Below are 19,687 nucleotides of genomic sequence, written 5' to 3' on the forward strand. Positions count from 1 at the left end.
CCGGACACGGCAGAGATAACACCGGGAGGACATCAGAAGGTGAGTATAAACTTTATTTTTTATTTTAAATTCTTTTTTTTTACAGTTTCTATGGTACCCGGGTCATAGAAACGCATAATATCCGTGTGTACAAATGTACTGACACGGATATTATGCGTTTCAATGCAAGTCAATGGCGGCGATTACGCTGCGTGTCCGCAAAATTAATGGACATGCTGCAGATTTTTGAGCACAGCATAAACGCTGCAGAAAAATCCGCAGCATGGGCATTGACATTGCGGCTTGTCATTGGGGACCATGGGGGCGGATTACGAAGCGTTTCCCAAGCGTTTACGCTGCGGAAATTCCGCAGCATATACGCTTGTAAAACGCTACGTGGGCACATACCCTTATAGTAGTTTTATTCTTGTACATAGGGGGCAGTATTATAGTAGTTATATTCTTGTACATAGGGGGCAGTATTATAGTAGTTTTATTCTTGTACATAGGGGGCAGTATTATAGTAGTTATATTCTTGTACATAGGGGGCAGTATTATAGTAGTTTTATTCTTGTACATAGGGGGCAGTATTATAGTAGTTATATTCTTGTACATAGGGGGCAGTATTATAGTAGTTATAATATTTAACTTATAGGAATATTAGCAGTTGGGTGACTATTTACTGGTGACTTTAAAGGGCTTAATTTAGAGTAGAGGAAACTTTAGACTTTACATTACACACCTTAACTAGGCAGAAACTCAGCTTGCAAAGGATTAAGAAGCTTCATGTTAACGACTTCCCTTTCAACCAATCAGTGAGCTCTGCGGCCCTAAGCAGCTTGTACCATCTACTCTGGCTGAGCCGTTGAGCTCACTGATTGGCTGAAGCTTGCTGACGTAATGTTAGTGCTGCAGACAAACAGACATGAGGAGCAGCAGGATCAGCAATGGACCCAGGGAGGACCCTTTCTTATCAAGCTATGCCTGAGGACAGGGGTTATATGAAACAATAAAACCCTTTTACGGCAGGAGGTTATGCACTGATCTAGCAACACCTTATTGTGTTTGTCTCATTAAGACTACCCATGTCCATTTGCCCTGTTACTTGCCAATTCTTTCTGTCCTTTGGAAAAGTTTGAACCTACTTTTTCCATTTTATTACAATGCCAGCAAAGTGTCCATCTGAACCTTATACCAAACTTAACCCCATCTTTCTAATTTCAGCCTTCTGCTGAGTAGAAGGCCCCTGGGTGTCTGTATCTTCTGTGCTATATAAACTCTGCAGAAGCTCATCATGTGATTTATCTATTTTAAATAAACCCAAACGCTATTATCTTGCAGATATGGGTTAATCTGAATGTTAATATTGTTACATTGCTGTCCTGCTGCCTTACTGAAAGTGCAGCTACTGGGAAAAAAATTTCTATTGATCCCAGGATCCGCCGGATGATTTCAGTCATTGCTCAGTACACAATTAGCAGAATTAGTAAACACAACCCTTTAATTGACAGCTTGCTGTGCAGCGCATGTGTTCAGAACAAGCGGTCAATCATAGTGCCAGGGCATGCTTACAGTCGCCACTCAGAATGTTGTGAGTTTTGACTGTAGCCGCTTCAAGCACACCTCTATGACTGAAAGCCGGCAGCTCCTGTGAGAAACAAAGTTTATTTTCTCCCAGTAGCTGAGATTTCAGTGTGGTGGCCAAACAGCATTGTAATGCTATTAACCACTATATCTGCAGGATAAAGTATTAGCGAACAACATGACAGGTTCCCTTTAACGTTACATTCTCCTCTGCACAGAGGCTGGGCAACATTTGGCGCATGCTCAGAAACAGGAGTGGTTATTGTTGGTTACATGTGAACTTAAATGTGAACAAGCCAAATAGAGCCAATGCAACTCATGTAATTACCTCCGCCTGCATCAGATCCCAGTGAAAGCAATCAGTTTTGCGAGAAAAGCGGTGTCAGACAGGTGCATGCCTAACTGCGAAGGGCCCATCACATGCCAGAAAAGGGGTACAGGATGCCCGCATCTCTTCTCATGGCCTAATGGAGATAAAAAACGAGCGCTGAACTCTGCTTTTATTCGCCCCAATGACACCAATTGAAACAGCAGTTCTAGTTATCATGGGGTCCACGTAGGGGGACCTCCAGATATCATGACTAGGTGATAAATTCCTATTATGGGAACACCCCTTTAAGCAGGATTTTAATTTTCAGGACAAATAACTGTATGAACTGTATACAAGCTCAAGGGGTCTCGTATATCCAGCTGTCTCCTTAGGGGACCACGGTTACCTGATCAGCTGTCTGGCAATCAGAACGAGCTGTCTCTTCAGATCATCCGCTAAGACCTGAAATAGCATCAGACAGAGGTTTGGAGGGAGATGAGGACACAGACAAATTAGGCAGGTTGAAATGAGGACGGGAGACGTATTAAATCCACCCACACAGTAACACAGCTGGTACAGTACATAGGCGCGTTCTTCACAGCCCAAACTGACAGTATATAAAGGGTTTATCTATATGTGTCACTCAGACATCAGCTCATAGTGCATACCCTCATATCACCATACTAGATGGTGGCCCGATTCTAACGCATCGGGTATTGTAGAATATGTATGCGGCCGACCGGGCGCGACTAATCAGCGAAGCAGTGTGTAAATGGGTTGTGCACTACTTTAAATTAACCCCCCAATGTATCCCCCCCGGGGCCCCTAATGAATTTTGTAATTACGTCATGTTGTCAATACTGCTTGTGACAACATCGCTGACCACGCACAGCCAGCACGTAATTCCCCCGGCTGCAGCCGGCTCTTGCTTCCGCTTACATCACGACTATTTGCGGCTGCAGCCGGGGGTCTCCTGTCCCGCGTACCACGGTGAATGAAACGTGACAGAAGTACGTCACACTGTGACTGACAGAACGTGTTCACTGAACGTGACAGAAGTACATCACACACTGTGACTGACAAAACATGTTCAGTGCGTCATGTGGGTGAGTCACATGACCACATGGGCGGAGTCAGCCCTGCTATCTCCCGACTTGTTCTGAAATCCCGCGTCGCTAACTGGCCGCGGCCGGACCAATCAGTGATGCGGGATTTCCTGGATGGACAGACAGACGGGATAAGCCGATTATATAGTAGATAAGCACCTCATCACCAAATGGCCAGTACACTTCCATATAACTTCATATATACCTATATAACCTCATATACCAATATAACCAGTACACCTCCATATAACCTCATATATACCTGTATAATCAGTATACCTCCATATAACCTTATATATACAGTACAGACCAAAAGTTTGGACACACCTTCTCATTTAAAGATTTTTCTGTATTTTCATGACTATGAAAATTGTACATTCACACTGAAGGCATCAAAACTATGAATTAACACATGTGGAATTATATACTTAACAAAAAAGTGTGAAACAACTGAAAATATGTCTTATATTCTAGGTTCTTCAAAGTAGCCACCTTTTGCTTTGATGACTGCTTTGCACACTCTTGGCATTCTCTTGATGAGCTTCAAGGGGTAGTCACCAGAAATGGTTTGCTGTGTCTGTCAGCGTAGTGTCCAGAGGCTGGAGGTGCTACCAGGAGACAGGCCAGTACACCAGGAGACGTGGAGGGGGCCGTAAGAGGGCAACAACCCAGCAGCAGGACCGCTACCTCCACCTTTGTGCAAGGAGGAACAGGAGGAGCACTGCCAGAGCCCTGCAAAATGACCTCCAGCAGGCCACAAATGAGCATGCGTCTGCACAAACGGTTAGAAACCGACTCCATGAGAGTGGTATGAGGGCCCGACGTCCACAGATGGGGGTTGTGCTCACAGCCCAACACCGTGCAGGACACTTGGCATTTGCCACAGAACACCAGGATTGGCAAAGTCGCCACTGGCGCCCTGTGCTCTTCACAGATGAAAGCAGGTTCACACTGAGCACATGTGACAGACGTGGCAAGAGTCTGCTGACGCCGTGGAGAGCGATCTGCTGCCTGCAACATCCTTCAGCATGACCGGTTTGGCAGTGGGTCAGTAATGGTGTGGGGTGGCATTTCTTTGGAGGGCCGCACAGCCCTCCATGTGCTCGCCAGAGGTAGCCTGACTGCCATTAGGTACCGAGATGAGATCCTCAGACCCCTTGTGAGACCATATGCTGGTGCGGTTGGCCCTGGGTTCCTCCTAATGCAGGACAATGCCAGACCTCATGTGGCTGGAGTGTGTCAGCAGTTCCTGCAAGATGAAGGCATTGAAGCTATGGACTGGCCCGCCCGTTCCCCAGACCTGAATCCGACTGAGCACATCTGGGACATCATGTCTCGCTCCATCCACCAACGTCACGTTGCACCACAGACTGTCCAGGAGTTGGCGGGTGCTTTAGTCCAGGTCTGGGAGGAGATCCCACAGGAGACCATCCGCAACCTCATCAGGAGCATGCCCAGCCATTGTAGGGAGGTCATACAGGCACGTGGAGGCCACACACAGTACTGAGCCTCATTTTGACTTGTTTTAAGGACATTACATCAAAGTTGGATCAGCCTGTAGTGTGTTTTTCCACTTTAATTTTGGGGATGACTCCAAATCCAGGCCCCCATTGGTTAATAAATTTACCAAACGCGACGTGGCGTCCGCTCTCAATTCCAGCCAATTTTGCATTCAAAAAGTCACATGGTGCTCCTTCCCTTCTGAACCCTGCCGAGTGGCCAAACAGTGTATTTTCCCCACATATGGGATATCGACGTACTCAGGAGAAATTGAACAACAGTTTTTGGGGTCCATTTTCTCCTCTTACCTTTGTGAAAATAAAGAATTTGGGGCTAAAAGATCATTTTTGTGGGAAAAATGTGAAAATTTTATTTTTACGGCTCAATGTAATAAACTTCTGTGAAGCACCTGGGGGTTCAAGGGGTTCACCACACATCTAGATAAGTTCCTTGAGGGGTCTAGTTTCCAAAATGATGTCACTTGTAGGGCTTTCCACTGTTAGTCACAACAGGGGCTCCCCAAATGCGACATGGCATCCGCTAATTATTCAAGCAAATTTTACATTCAAAAAGTCAAATGGCACTTCTTTCCTTCCAAGCTCTGCCGTGTGCCCAAACAGTGTTTTTACCCCACATATGGGGTATCTGTGTGCTCAGGAAAAATTGCACAACATGTTGCGAAAATAAAAAAAAATTGGTCTAAAGCAACATTTTTGTGAAAAAAAAAAAATTCATTTTTTCTTCCACATTCCAAAAATTCCTGTGAAGCACCTGAAGGGTTAATAGACTTCTTAAATGTGACTGAGCACCTTGAGGGGTGCAGTTTTTAGAATGGTGTCATTTTTGGGTATTTTCTGTCATAGAGACCCCTCAAAATCACTTCAAATGTGATGTGGTCCCTAAAAAAAAAAAAAAAAAGGCTTTGTAAATTGTTGGAAAAATGAGAAATCGCTGGTCAACTTCCTAACAAAAAAACAACAACACTTTGGTTCCAAAATTGTGCTGATGTAAAATAGACATGTGGGAAATGTTATTTATTTACTAGATTGTGTGACATATCTCTCTCTGATTTAAGGGCATGTGGTAGTTGTGGATGAGGTTCTTTAATTTCTCAAATGGTAGAGCAGCCCATTCGTCTTGGCAAAAAGCCTCCAGTTCCTGTAAATTCCTGGGCTGTCTAGCATGAACTGGGCGCTTGTGATCTCCCCAGAGTGGCTCAATGATATTGAGGTCAGGAAACTGAGATGGCCAATCCAGAACCTTCACTTTGTTCTGCTGTAGCCAATGACAGGTCGACTTGGCCTTGTGTTTTGTATCTTTGTCATGTTGGAACATCCAAGTACGTCCCATGCGCAGCTTCCGGGCTGATGAGGGCAAATTTGCTTCCGGTATTTGCTGATAACGTGCTGCATTCATCTTTCCTTCAACTCTTACCAAGTTTCCTGTGCCTTTGTAGCTCACACATTCCCCAAAACATCAGCGATCCACCTCTGTGCTTTACAGTAGGAATAGTCTTCCTTTCATCATAGGCCTTATTGACCTCTCTCCAAATGTAACGTTTATGGCTGTGGCCAAGAAGATCAATTTTGGTCTCATCACTCCAAATTACCTTGTACCAGAAGTTTTGAGGCTTGTCTCTGTGCTGTTAGGCGTATTGTAGGCTAGATACTTTGTGGCATTTGCGCAGTAATGACTTTCTTCTAGCGACTCGACCATGCAGCCCATTTTTCTTCAAGGGCCTCTTTATTGTGCATCTTGAAACAGCCACATCGCTAGTTTTCAGAGAGTCCGGAATTACAGCTGATGTTATTTGTGGGTTTTTCTTTGCATCCCAAACAATTTTCCTGGCAGTTGTGGCTGAAATTTTTGTTGGTCTACCTGACCGTGGTTTAGTTTTTACAGAGCCCCTGATTTTCCATTTGTTAATCACAGTTTGAACACTGCTGACTGGCATTATCAATTCCTAGGATATCTTTTTGTATCCCTTTCCTGTGTTATACAGTTCAACTACCTTTTCTCGTAGATCCGTTGACAATTCTTTTGCTTTCACCATAACTCACAATCCAGAAATGTCAGTGGTTGGATTAAAGATGCAAGAGTCTTTCTGGATCCCAGAAACTCACTCAGCTTTTATGCACACACACTGATTACAAGCAAACAGGTCACAGGTGAGGATGTTACCTTTAGTAGCCATTCAAACCCATTTGTGTCAAATTCTGTGCATGTTATCAGGCCAAAATCACCAGGGCATGTGAACCTTTGATCAGGATCATTTGGATGTTTTTGGTTGTCATTAAGATTTAAAAAGAGAAAACACAGTAGTTTGACAATAAATGGTTTCACCGACCAATAACCATGAGTGGAGAAAAAAAAAGTTTTTTTGTTATCATTCATATTCTCTGAAACAAGGCCAAGAAAGCAAAAATTCTGCTGGGGTATGTAAACTTTTGAGCACAGCTGTACCTATATAACCAGTATACCTCCATATAACCTCATATATACCTATATAACCAGTACACCTCTCATGGAAAATATTAAAAATCTCTCTCTCCCTCCAAACCCCTCTTCCCCCCTCCCCTATACCATTGTCAAAGGAGAAGAGCTTGCAATCTAGAAAGCTGCTTCTATGCAAATGGCAGTACACACAAGAAGTGGCAAACTTAATTATCCAGGCTAATTACCATACCAAATGGAGCTCCTGGGAAAGAAGACATGTGTGACAAATAGACACCTTTGAACATATGGACCAGAGATTGAAAGAGACAGGAAACATCTCGTTAAGGCTTCAAAGGGAAACTATCACACTCCGTACAATAGTCAGGCCCTTCTCATTTGCACACTCCTTTAATCACCAGACATCAGGCAGACACTTAAGCACCAAAATGAAATATGGAATATTGGAAGTTCTATAATTCCGATTGTGATGGGACACATTTTTAGTAGCGGGGCTAACTAAGGAACAGTACGCATATTTTTCCATATCTGAGCCCCACCGGTGAGCTGTAGCGAAAGAGGGCAAACATAACAGACAGCAGTCATGTTATGTTTGGTCTCTAAAGAAAGGTAAAAATTGCAATAAAGAATATGGCATCACTTGCTAACTTTTGCGATCCTTGAGGGAGGAAATATCGCATAAAGTAGAGATTTAATAAAACCATGAAGGGCGGAGACCAGCCCATGTGAGGTCATCACAGGGCAGTGTGTGGGCAAGGCCCCCTTCGGCATAAAAGGTCAAGCCGAATATTGATCTATGCTCATGCTGTGAGATACATTTGTGTAAGCAGGGGTGTCACTCCATAACGGTCCATTGGAGTGCTTCCCTCCAGCTAAACTGTATAGTCTCTGTGATTGGTATAGTACGTTTCTTCTGTTAATCCCTTTTTTATTTTGAGTAACTGTATATGCGGTATTGTTTTGTCCCCCTTTGTAAAATCTTTTGCATATTTTTTCATAAACACTGCCCCCCTTTGGATAAAATATAAAATGTAATAGTTCTGCTTCTTCTGTTCTGTAATCGTTCCTCCCCCGAAGCCACACGCTACCTATAAAGGCGTCCAATCAGGCCTGTATTTTAAAAGTGATTGGTAGTGGCAGCAAATAATCTTTTTGGGGTTATCGTGAAGCTAGCAGTGATTGTACGACGGTATATACATATATTCCATGTGTTGGAAGGAAGTGTGTATACCAGGTGCTCACTTTCATCTTTCCAATAACTAATAAGTGCGAACAGTCTGTGGTCCACTCAATTGATCGTGGGCAAATCGTGCAATTGTCCGGACAATAGGGGGCGGCAGAGAGCTGTTCACTCCAGAGATCATAGTGGGTGGTCTCTGAGTTATTAAGATCGTGTGTGAATCCCTGACAACCTCCATATAACCTCATACACCTTTATATAACCAGTACACCTCCATATAAGCTCATATATACCTATATAACCAGTACACCTCCATATAACCAGTACACCTCCGTATAAGCTCATACACCTCTACATAAATCATCATGTCTCCACATAACCAGTATAATATCACACCCTGATGTGTCTCTATTAGCGACTATCTGTACCGACCTTGCACACATGTGTAATTTCCTTGCGGGCCGTGGTTACACAGTGATGCCGGCAGTCAGCGGCCATAGTTACCATGGAGATCAGTGAATGACTCCCCGCACGTTATTCACCGCTCGCCTTTATCCGGCATTTCACTCATTGTCACTTAGTGGGATCACGTATAACTTGTTATCGTGCTTCGTTAATCCCACATGTGACATCCCACTGTTGTGGGGGAAACTTCACCAGCCTGACATCAGCAAATGACACAATTCTCCTGTTTAGCATATTTCTCATCCTTCTCCTGCAGATACAGCAGTGAGTCACCCCCCGATTATCACCTCCAGTGCTGGAAACATGTACCGGCGTTGCTACAGTAAGGCTACACTTACACTGGAAAATAATCGCCAAACGAGCGTTCATGATCATCTCGCCGTGTAAACAGGCTGCCGATCATCCGATGAACAAGCACAAGGCTCATGTATCACGGGACCTGATCCTTTGCGCTTCAACAATGGCAGCCTATGCCGACTGAGGGATTTATTAGATTGCGGTGCGCACTGTTTGCCGTAGTCTGCTGCCTGTGTAAACCTGACATCTAGTCAGAATGTGGCCAGAAATATGTAAATCACATACTTGCAGTCACATGACCACTAACTCCCGCAACGAAGAATCCTCACAGCGTGCAATGTGCGCAATATGAGGATTCACAAGTCTGCAGTCACTATAGATCTGTACCCCAAGTCTGGACAACCCCTTTAACATAAAATACTGAATGTATCATTGACCATAAGACACCAAATGCTACATGGACCATAGACCACAAATGTGATCTGTACCAATGGACATCACAAATCAAATACTGAATGTGCTCCCAACCATCAGACAAATACTTAAAGAAGCGCTGACCACCACATACGCCATGCACCATTGACCACCACGACCACACACCGTGCACCACTGACCACCACGACCACACTCCATGCACCGCTGACCACCACGACCACACGCCATGCAAAGCTGACCACCACAACCACACGCCATGCACCGCTGACCACCACGACCACACGCCATGCACCGCTGACCACCGCGACCACACGCCATGCACCGCTGACCACCACGACCACACGCCATGCACCGCTGACCACCGCGACCACACGCCATGCACCGCTGACCACCGCGACCACACGCCATGCACCGCGACCACACGCCATGCACCGCTGACCACCACAACCACACGCCATGCACCGCTGACCACCACGACCACACGCCATGCACCGCTGACCACCACGACCACACGCCATGCACCGCTGACCACCACGACCACACGCCATGCACCGCTGACCACCGCGACCACACGCCATGCACCGCTGACCACCGCGACCACACGCCATGCACCGCGACCACACGCCATGCACCGCTGACCACCGCGACCACACGCCATGCACCGCTGACCACCACAACCACATGCCATGCACCGCTGACCACCACGACCACACGCCATGCACCGCTGACCACCATGACCACACGCCATGCACCGCTGACCACCATGACCACACGCCATGCAAAGCTGACCACCACAACCACACGCCATGCACCGCTGACCACCGCGACCACACGCCATGCACCGCGACCACACGCCATGCACCGCTGACCACACGCCATGCACCGCTGACCACCAAGACCACACTCCATGCACCGCTGACCACCATGACCACACGCCATGCAAAGCTGACCACCACAACCACACGCCATGCACCGCTGACCACCGCGACCACACGCCATGCACCGCGACCACACGCCATGCACCGCTGACCACACGCCATGCACCGCTGACCACCACAACCACACGCCATGCACCGCTGACCACCACGACCACACGCCATGCACCGCTGACCACCACGACCACACGCCATGCACCGCTGACCACCACGACCACACGCCATGCACCGCTGACCACCACGACCACACGCCATGCACCGCTGACCACCACGACCACACGCCATGCACCGCTGACCACACGCCATGCACCGCTGACCACCGCGACCACACGCCATGCACCGCTGACCACCGCGACCACACGCCATGCACCACTGACCACCGCAACCACACGCCATGCACCACTGACCACCGCGACCACACGCCATGCACCGCTGACCACCACAACCACACGCCATGCACCGCTGACCACCGCGACCACACGCCATGCACCGCTGACCACCACGACCACACGCCATGCACCGCTGACCACCACGACCACACGCCATGCACCGCTGACCACTACGACCACACGCCATGCAAAGCTGACCACCACGACCACACACACCATACACCGAGGCTCAGATTCATCAAGACTGGCATTTTGTATGTCAGTTCAGATGAAGGGTACATCTCTTAATGAATTTGTGTTTGTGACATTTCAAACCATTTTTCACCAGAATTATGGCAAAATCTGTTTGATGAATCAGAGCCCGAAAGTAGCATTGACCACCAGATAACATTCTGCATGTACCTCCACCTATCACAATACGCCATGCCGGTCACACACATGACTCCCCTCCATAGAAAACCGCCCAATGTACAGGAAACATGATGGACCTCAGTCATTTCTTACACTGTTGAGGTAAAATGAAAGCTGAGCGATGACTGGTTGCTATGGTAAAATGAAAACGGAACTCTGGTTGCTATGGGAAACAGAACAAAGCCAGTATTACTGTAAGACAGTTCTGGAGAATAGGTGTCGTCCTGTGCAAATCCCATAAGGGAAACGGGGGGCCTTGCTCTTCGAGGGCCTCTCTATGTTCATCTCTTGCCCACAAGGTGGGGTGACTGGATTCTCTCTATACCTGTGCAGCATTTCTTGATTATTCTGTTGTATCTTTATGGTATTTGACTGATGTATAACAGGTCTTCTAGAAGTATAACTAAGGGTAATGTCTTAATAGGTCGTGGTTTGAAAAGATTCATGTGACTTCCACCCCAGGTTATTAGTATTTCAGTTTAAGCTGCTGTGACACCAAACACTGGCTCTTTGTCAGGTCAGTTGCGGTGACATCACTGCAGTAAGGTCACTTCTCTGACATCGCAACAGTTTCAGGTTGTAAAGTGCTATAGATCTTTAACGAGGTCTCGGACTGGTAAGATTCGATGACATCATAACTAGTTTCAGTCAGACATCTTGGATAAGGGTCGCTACTGTTGATGACCATAATATGTTAGGCTATGTTCACATGTCCAGTTATCATCAGTTAAAACAGATCCAAAAGAAATCTGTTGACAAAAAAGTTGTGCAGAAACAACTTTTTTGTCCGTCTAAAAAAAAAAAAAAAATTCAACTGGATCCGTTTTTTCAATATTGAAGTCTATGGAAGACGGATCAGTTAATTAGCTATTTGCCTTCCATTTGAAACTGATCCGGTAAGGAAAAAAATTATGATCTTTTTTCAAGAAGAAAACGGATGTCTAATTCACAGATCCAGTTGAAAAACTAGATTATATGCTTATACTATTTTAGGTTGCTTTGACTACATGACCCCTGACATCATTCCCCCATTGTCATGCTAGGTATGGGAAGAACCCAGTGTACGATGATGGGAAAAGGGAGGAAAGCCCAGAAACTAGGGAAAGGGGAAGTGGAGACCCCTAAGCAGATCTAACAACACCCTGACTCCCCTATTGTCCCTAAATAGGTTCCGCACATATCGACGAGCAGCATACCTTAGCCCTGGCTGACCCTAGAGCTAGGCCTTAGGTAGGGAGGGGCAGGGGTGAGCACTAGTCAGCTCCACTACAACTAAAGACAGACAAGGTAAACATTTAAGGGATACAATTAGCTTTGAGAAGACACCAGAGAGATAACGACTACAATCCACAATGAAACTCCAAGGAGAATCTAGCCACCTGCTAGAATTCCAGACCTGAACAGAGGAATTAACTCTTTCACCAGCAACACTCTGGAGAAACTGAGTGCATTTAAAGATACAGCAAGGGTGTGGTAATTAGCAGCAGAAGGTGGAGATCACCGCTGGGTCCTAGAGAGGGAGGGAGGATGAAAGGATCAAGAAGGTGTCTGCAAGGCCAAGCGCAGCGACCTTTTACAGCCGGATCCAGAATGACTGTCTGCCAAACCTGACACAGCCGTGACAACCATGCTCTGACTACATGACCTCTGTCATCACGGTCCTGGACTACATGACCTCTTTGACATGACCTCTGACATTTTGACCACAGCACAGAGATACTAACAAGCAATGTTTCCCGCCCGGGCAGATGGAGCGTCCATATAATTCACCTGACTGGTCGCTATGATGTAATATTTGATAACTTGCTGGGATTATTAGTTCCTCAGCGCATGTACAGCTACATTTGCCTTAAATGTAGTAGAACTTCCATACATACAATTTGCAAAAAATACTTGCGGCGTCACAGATTAACTCTTTGGTGCCCTTTTGCTATAACCCTCTTTGGATCTGATTATCCATACACTTGTATTACTGTATTATTTACATGGATCTGGATACCTTACATCTGTTTATTTCATTGGATTATCCACCTACAAGTCCATTCATTTAGGACTATTTACAGTTTTAGATTTATCAGTATTTGGTCAGTATTATTTCTCAGGAGTGGGAGCCAAAACCAGGAGTGGGTGATAAATGCAGAATTGGTGCACTGGTCTCTATTATACCTTTTCTCTGATTGTTCCTCACCTGGTTTTGGCTCCCACTCCTGAGAAAAAATACTGACCGAATACTGACCAAATACTGAACACGTGACCATACCCTAAGGAGTAAAGCCAGGCAGGGCTCTCCGACAGCCCCGGACATCCATTCCTGGGAGCTGCGCCTGCACAATACTTACAATCCTGAGCTTCTCCATCATGGACTATAAATATTACTTGATGTCACCCAACAAATTCGTTCTCCACCTCCTCCGTGACATCAGGCTTCCTGGTGACATCACGCCAGCATCCTTTACGTCCATATATATATATATATATATATATATATATATATATATATATATATATAAACTAACTCGTAACGTCTCGACTTCTCCAGCCAATCAGAATACGAGCTACAACCTGAGCACTAACCAATCATGGCTCAGAATCAGAATCCGCGTGGCCAATCATCAGCGCCTGAGCAGAACAGTTTCTGAATAAAAACTGACGTGGCTCCGCCTACTCGTCGAAGAAAAAAAAAAATACACGCTGTGTGGAGCTAAGCGGTGATTGGAGGTATGCGAGAACCTGCGGCCAATGAAATCGACTTGCACCAGGGTGCGTGGGCGGGTTTCCCGTGACGTCACAGCTGCTGCTAGTTGCCGGCAGTCTCTTGACTCTGGGATTCAGTTGGGTGCTGAGAAAGCAGCCGGGCGGCGGACGGGTAAGTAAGCGCTGTTCTGCGCATGCGTGTGACTGATTATTTGACCATTTGTGCCTGCTTGTTACCATGCATCACTGCAGTGGGTCAGATCACCTGGAGGAGGGAGGAGGAGATTGTCACCCGCTGCCTGCAGACATTGCCGGCACCCTGTGAACGAAGACCTGGAACTGTCAGATCCGCATATTAGGGGTTATTCTACAGTATAGAGCACCCCTTTAAGAGCAGGCATCTCCCTTTAATTCTATAATTACCATTGTGTGGTCAGCTCTAATTATGTGTTCCCCACTACTATCACCCCCATCCTCTGCCCTCTCACCCGTCATTAATATTATGTGACCCGCCCCCCTTAATTTAGGCAGCAATTGAAATGTGATGTGAGTATGTAGGAAATGTTTTACCCCTTGAATGGTCCTGGGACCCTGACGCTGATCTTGAGATCAGGGCGATCTCTATGGCTTATTGTTTCCTCACCCATGCCCTGTGCTGGTACACTACGGATCCTGTAGGGTCATACGGGCAGCAGTGTGTCCCCGAGCCATGACTTCTGTCACCATCCGTCCCATGACCCTTATTTTAGGACTAGCGGTTTGGGGAGCCTTCGATTGGTAGCGACGTAAGAAACAGACTTGGGACCATAGTGCGTCCCTGTGTGTATACTACCGGGAATCATGGGACGGGAAGGACCAGAGCTCTTCTGTCTGGTTCCCTTAGTCTGTGATCCTCCCCTCCATAATGATCCCCCCTTCCATAGTCTATGATCCCCCCCCCCCCTTCCATAGTCAGTGATCACCCCCCCCTTCCATAGTCAGTGATCACCCCCCCCTTCCATAGTCAGTGATCACCCCCCCCCTTCCATAGTCAGTGATCACCCCCCCCCCCTTCCATAGTCAGTGATCACCCCCCCTTCCATAGTCAGTGATCACCCCCCCCTTCCATAGTCAGTGATCACCCCCCCCTTCCATAGTCAGTGATCCCCCCCCCCTTCCATAGTCAGTGATCACCCCCCCCTTCCATAGTCAGTGATCACCCCCCCCTTCCATAGTCAGTGATCACCCCCCCCTTCCATAGTCAGTGATCACCCCCCCCTTCCATAGTCAGTGATCACCCCCCCCTTCCATAGTCAGTGATCACCCCCCCCTTCCATAGTCAGTGATCACCCCCCCCTTCCATAGTCAGTGATCACCCCCCCCTTCCATAGTCAGTGATCACCCCCCCCTTCCATAGTCAGTGATCACCCCCCCTTCCATAGTCAGTGATCACCCCCCCCTTCCATAGTCAGTGATCACCCCCCCCTTCCATAGTCAGTGATCACCCCCCCCTTCCATAGTCAGTGATCACCCCCCCCTTCCATAGTCAGTGATCACCCCCCCCTTCCATAGTCAGTGATCACCCCCCCCTTCCATAGTCAGTGATCACCCCCCCCTTCCATAGTCAGTGATCACCCCCCCCTTCCATAGTCAGTGATCACCCCCCCCTTCCATAGTCAGTGATCACCCCCCCCTTCCATAGTCAGTGATCACCCCCCCCTTCCATAGTCAGTGATCACCCCCCCCTTCCATAGTCAGTGATCACCCCCCCCTTCCATAGTCAGTGATCACCCCCCCCTTCCATAGTCAGTGATCACCCCCCCCTTCCATAGTCAGTGATCACCCCCCCCTTCCATAGTCAGTGATCACCCCCCCCTTCCATAGTCAGTGATCACCCCCCCCTTCCATAGTCAGTGATCACCCCCCCCTTCCATAGTCAGTGATCACCCCCCCCTTCCATAGTCAGTGATCACCCCCCCCTTCCATAGTCAGTGATCACCCCCCCCTTCCATAGTCAGTGATCACCCCCCCCTTCCATAGTCAGTGATCACCCCCCCCTTCCATAGTCAGTGATCACCCCCCCCTTCCATAGTCAGTGATCACCCCCCCCTTCCATAGTCAGTGATCACCCCCCCCTTCCATAGTCAGTGATCACCCCCCCCTTCCATAGTCAGTGATCACCCCCCCCTTCCATAGTCAGTGATCACCCCCCCCTTCCATAGTCAGTGATCACCCCCCCCTTCCATAGTCAGTGATCACCCCCCCCTTCCATAGTCAGTGATCACCCCCCCCTTCCATAGTCAGTGATCACCCCCCCCTTCCATAGTCAGTGATCACCCCCCCCTTCCATAGTCAGTGATCACCCCCCCCTTCCATAGTCAGTGATCACCCCCCCCTTCCATAGTCAGTGATCACCCCCCCCTTCCATAGTCAGTGATCACCCCCCCCTTCCATAGTCAGTGATCACCCCCCCCTTCCATAGTCAGTGATCACCCCCCCCTTCCATAGTCAGTGATCACCCCCCCCTTCCATAGTCAGTGATCACCCCCCCCTTCCATAGTCAGTGATCACCCCCCCCTTCCATAGTCAGTGATCACCCCCCCCTTCCATAGTCAGTGATCACCCCCCCCTTCCATAGTCAGTGATCACCCCCCCCTTCCATAGTCAGTGATCACCCCCCCCTTCCATAGTCAGTGATCACCCCCCCCTTCCATAGTCAGTGATCACCCCCCCCTTCCATAGTCAGTGATCACCCCCCCCTTCCATAGTCAGTGATCACCCCCCCCTTCCATAGTCAGTGATCACCCCCCCCTTCCATAGTCAGTGATCACCCCCCCCTTCCATAGTCAGTGATCACCCCCCCCTTCCATAGTCAGTGATCACCCCCCCCTTCCATAGTCAGTGATCACCCCCCCCTTCCATAGTCAGTGATCACCCCCCCCTTCCATAGTCAGTGATCACCCCCCCCTTCCATAGTCAGTGATCACCCCCCCCTTCCATAGTCAGTGATCACCCCCCCCTTCCATAGTCAGTGATCACCCCCCCCTTCCATAGTCAGTGATCACCCCCCCCTTCCATAGTCAGTGATCACCCCCCCCTTCCATAGTCAGTGATCACCCCCCCCTTCCATAGTCAGTGATCACCCCCCCCTTCCATAGTCAGTGATCACCCCCCCCTTCCATAGTCAGTGATCACCCCCCCCTTCCATAGTCAGTGATCACCCCCCCCTTCCATAGTCAGTGATCACCCCCCCCTTCCATAGTCAGTGATCACCCCCCCCTTCCATAGTCAGTGATCACCCCCCCCTTCCATAGTCAGTGATCACCCCCCCCTTCCATAGTCAGTGATCACCCCCCCCTTCCATAGTCAGTGATCACCCCCCCCTTCCATAGTCAGTGATCACCCCCCCCTTCCATAGTCAGTGATCACCCCCCCCTTCCATAGTCAGTGATCACCCCCCCCTTCCATAGTCAGTGATCACCCCCCCCTTCCATAGTCAGTGATCACCCCCCCCTTCCATAGTCAGTGATCACCCCCCCCTTCCATAGTCAGTGATCACCCCCCCCTTCCATAGTCAGTGATCACCCCCCCCTTCCATAGTCAGTGATCACCCCCCCCTTCCATAGTCAGTGATCACCCCCCCCTTCCATAGTCAGTGATCACCCCCCCCTTCCATAGTCAGTGATCACCCCCCCCCTTCCATAGTCAGTGATCACCCCCCCCCTTCCATAGTCAGTGATCACCCCCCCCTTCCATAGTCAGTGATCACCCCCCCCTTCCATAGTCAGTGATCACCCCCCCCTTCCATAGTCAGTGATCACCCCCCCCTTCCATAGTCAGTGATCACCCCCCCCTTCCATAGTCAGTGATCACCCCCCCCTTCCATAGTCAGTGATCACCCCCCCCTTCCATAGTCAGTGATCACCCCCCCCTTCCATAGTCAGTGATCACCCCCCCCTTCCATAGTCAGTGATCACCCCCCCCTTCCATAGTCAGTGATCACCCCCCCCTTCCATAGTCAGTGATCACCCCCCCCTTCCATAGTCAGTGATCACCCCCCCCTTCCATAGTCAGTGATCACCCCCCCCTTCCATAGTCAGTGATCACCCCCCCCTTCCATAGTCAGTGATCACCCCCCCCTTCCATAGTCAGTGATCACCCCCCCCTTCCATAGTCAGTGATCACCCCCCCCTTCCATAGTCAGTGATCACCCCCCCCTTCCATAGTCAGTGATCACCCCCCCCTTCCATAGTCAGTGATCACCCCCCCCTTCCATAGTCAGTGATCACCCCCCCCTTCCATAGTCAGTGATCACCCCCCCCTTCCATAGTCAGTGATCACCCCCCCCTTCCATAGTCAGTGATCACCCCCCCCTTCCATAGTCAGTGATCACCCCCCCCTTCCATAGTCAGTGATCACCCCCCCCTTCCATAGTCAGTGATCACCCCCCCCTTCCATAGTCAGTGATCACCCCCCCCCTTCCATAGTCAGTGATCACCCCCCCCTTCCATAGTCAGTGATCACCCCCCCCTTCCATAGTCAGTGATCACCCCCCCCTTCCATAGTCAGTGATCACCCCCCCCTTCCATAGTCAGTGATCACCCCCCCCTTCCATAGTCAGTGATCACCCCCCCCTTCCATAGTCAGTGATCACCCCCCCCTTCCATAGTCAGTGATCACCCCCCCCTTCCATAGTCAGTGATCACCCCCCCCTTCCATAGTCAGTGATCACCCCCCCCTTCCATAGTCAGTGATCACCCCCCCCTTCCATAGTCAGTGATCACCCCCCCCTTCCATAGTCAGTGATCACCCCCCCCTTCCATAGTCAGTGATCACCCCCCCCTTCCATAGTCAGTGATCACCCCCCCCTTCCATAGTCAGTGATCACCCCCCCCTTCCATAGTCAGTGATCACCCCCCCCTTCCATAGTCAGTGATCACCCCCCCCTTCCATAGTCAGTGATCACCCCCCCCTTCCATAGTCAGTGATCACCCCCCCCTTCCATAGTCAGTGATCACCCCCCCCTTCCATAGTCAGTGATCACCCCCCCTTCCATAGTCAGTGATCACCCCCCCCTTCCATAGTCAGTGATCACCCCCCCCTTCCATAGTCAGTGATCACCCCCCCCTTCCATAGTCAGTGATCACCCCCCCCTTCCATAGTCAGTGATCACCCCCCCCTTCCATAGTCAGTGATCACCCCCCCCTTCCATAGTCAGTGATCACCCCCCCCTTCCATAGTCAGTGATCACCCCCCCCTTCCATAGTCAGTGATCACCCCCCCCTTCCATAGTCAGTGATCACCCCCCCCTTCCATAGTCAGTGATCACCCCCCCCTTCCATAGTCAGTGATCACCCCCCCCTTCCATAGTCAGTGATCACCCCCCCCTTCCATAGTCAGTGATCACCCCCCCCTTCCATAGTCAGTGATCACCCCCCCCTTCCATAGTCAGTGATCACCCCCCCCTTCCATAGTCAGTGATCACCCCCCCCCTTCCATAGTCAGTGATCACCCCCCCCTTCCATAGTCAGTGATCACCCCCCCCTTCCATAGTCAGTGATCACCCCCCCCTTCCATAGTCAGTGATCACCCCCCCCTTCCATAGTCAGTGATCACCCCCCCCTTCCATAGTCAGTGATCACCCCCCCCTTCCATAGTCAGTGATCACCCCCCCCTTCCATAGTCAGTGATCACCCCCCCCTTCCATAGTCAGTGATCACCCCCCCCTTCCATAGTCAGTGATCACCCCCCCCTTCCATAGTCAGTGATCACCCCCCCCTTCCATAGTCAGTGATCACCCCCCCCTTCCATAGTCAGTGATCACCCCCCCCTTCCATAGTCAGTGATCACCCCCCCCCTTCCATAGTCAGTGATCACCCCCCCCTTCCATAGTCAGTGATCACCCCCCCCTTCCATAGTCAGTGATCACCCCCCCCTTCCATAGTCAGTGATCACCCCCCCCTTCCATA

The 19,687-nt window shown here is 49.3% G+C and overlaps 1 protein-coding gene across 3 annotated transcripts in view; it reads left to right on the top strand.

Annotated features, from left to right (window-relative positions):
* The window catches only part of DNAJB5 (DnaJ heat shock protein family (Hsp40) member B5), a 68,677-nt gene that overhangs the window by 27,774 nt on the left and 21,216 nt on the right, over positions 1-19,687 (top strand). Inside the window, exon 1 of one of the 3 annotated variants that reach the window (XM_073680357.1) lies at positions 13,777-13,911. The exons of 1 other annotated variant lie outside the window; for it this stretch is intronic. In XM_073680357.1, the coding sequence (XP_073536458.1) occupies positions 13,785-13,911 (127 nt within the window). In that variant the 5' untranslated portion in view covers positions 13,777-13,784. Of the gene's footprint in view, positions 1-13,776; positions 13,912-19,687 lie in introns of those variants that run through there. One more of the 3 variants, XM_073680356.1, reaches the window with a different exon arrangement.

This window comes from Phyllobates terribilis, unplaced genomic scaffold (assembly GCF_046119375.1).
Source record: "Phyllobates terribilis strain yellow unplaced genomic scaffold, ASM4611937v1 Scaffold_1__5_contigs__length_1240528914, whole genome shotgun sequence".
Lineage (NCBI taxonomy): Eukaryota > Metazoa > Chordata > Amphibia > Anura > Dendrobatidae > Phyllobates > Phyllobates terribilis.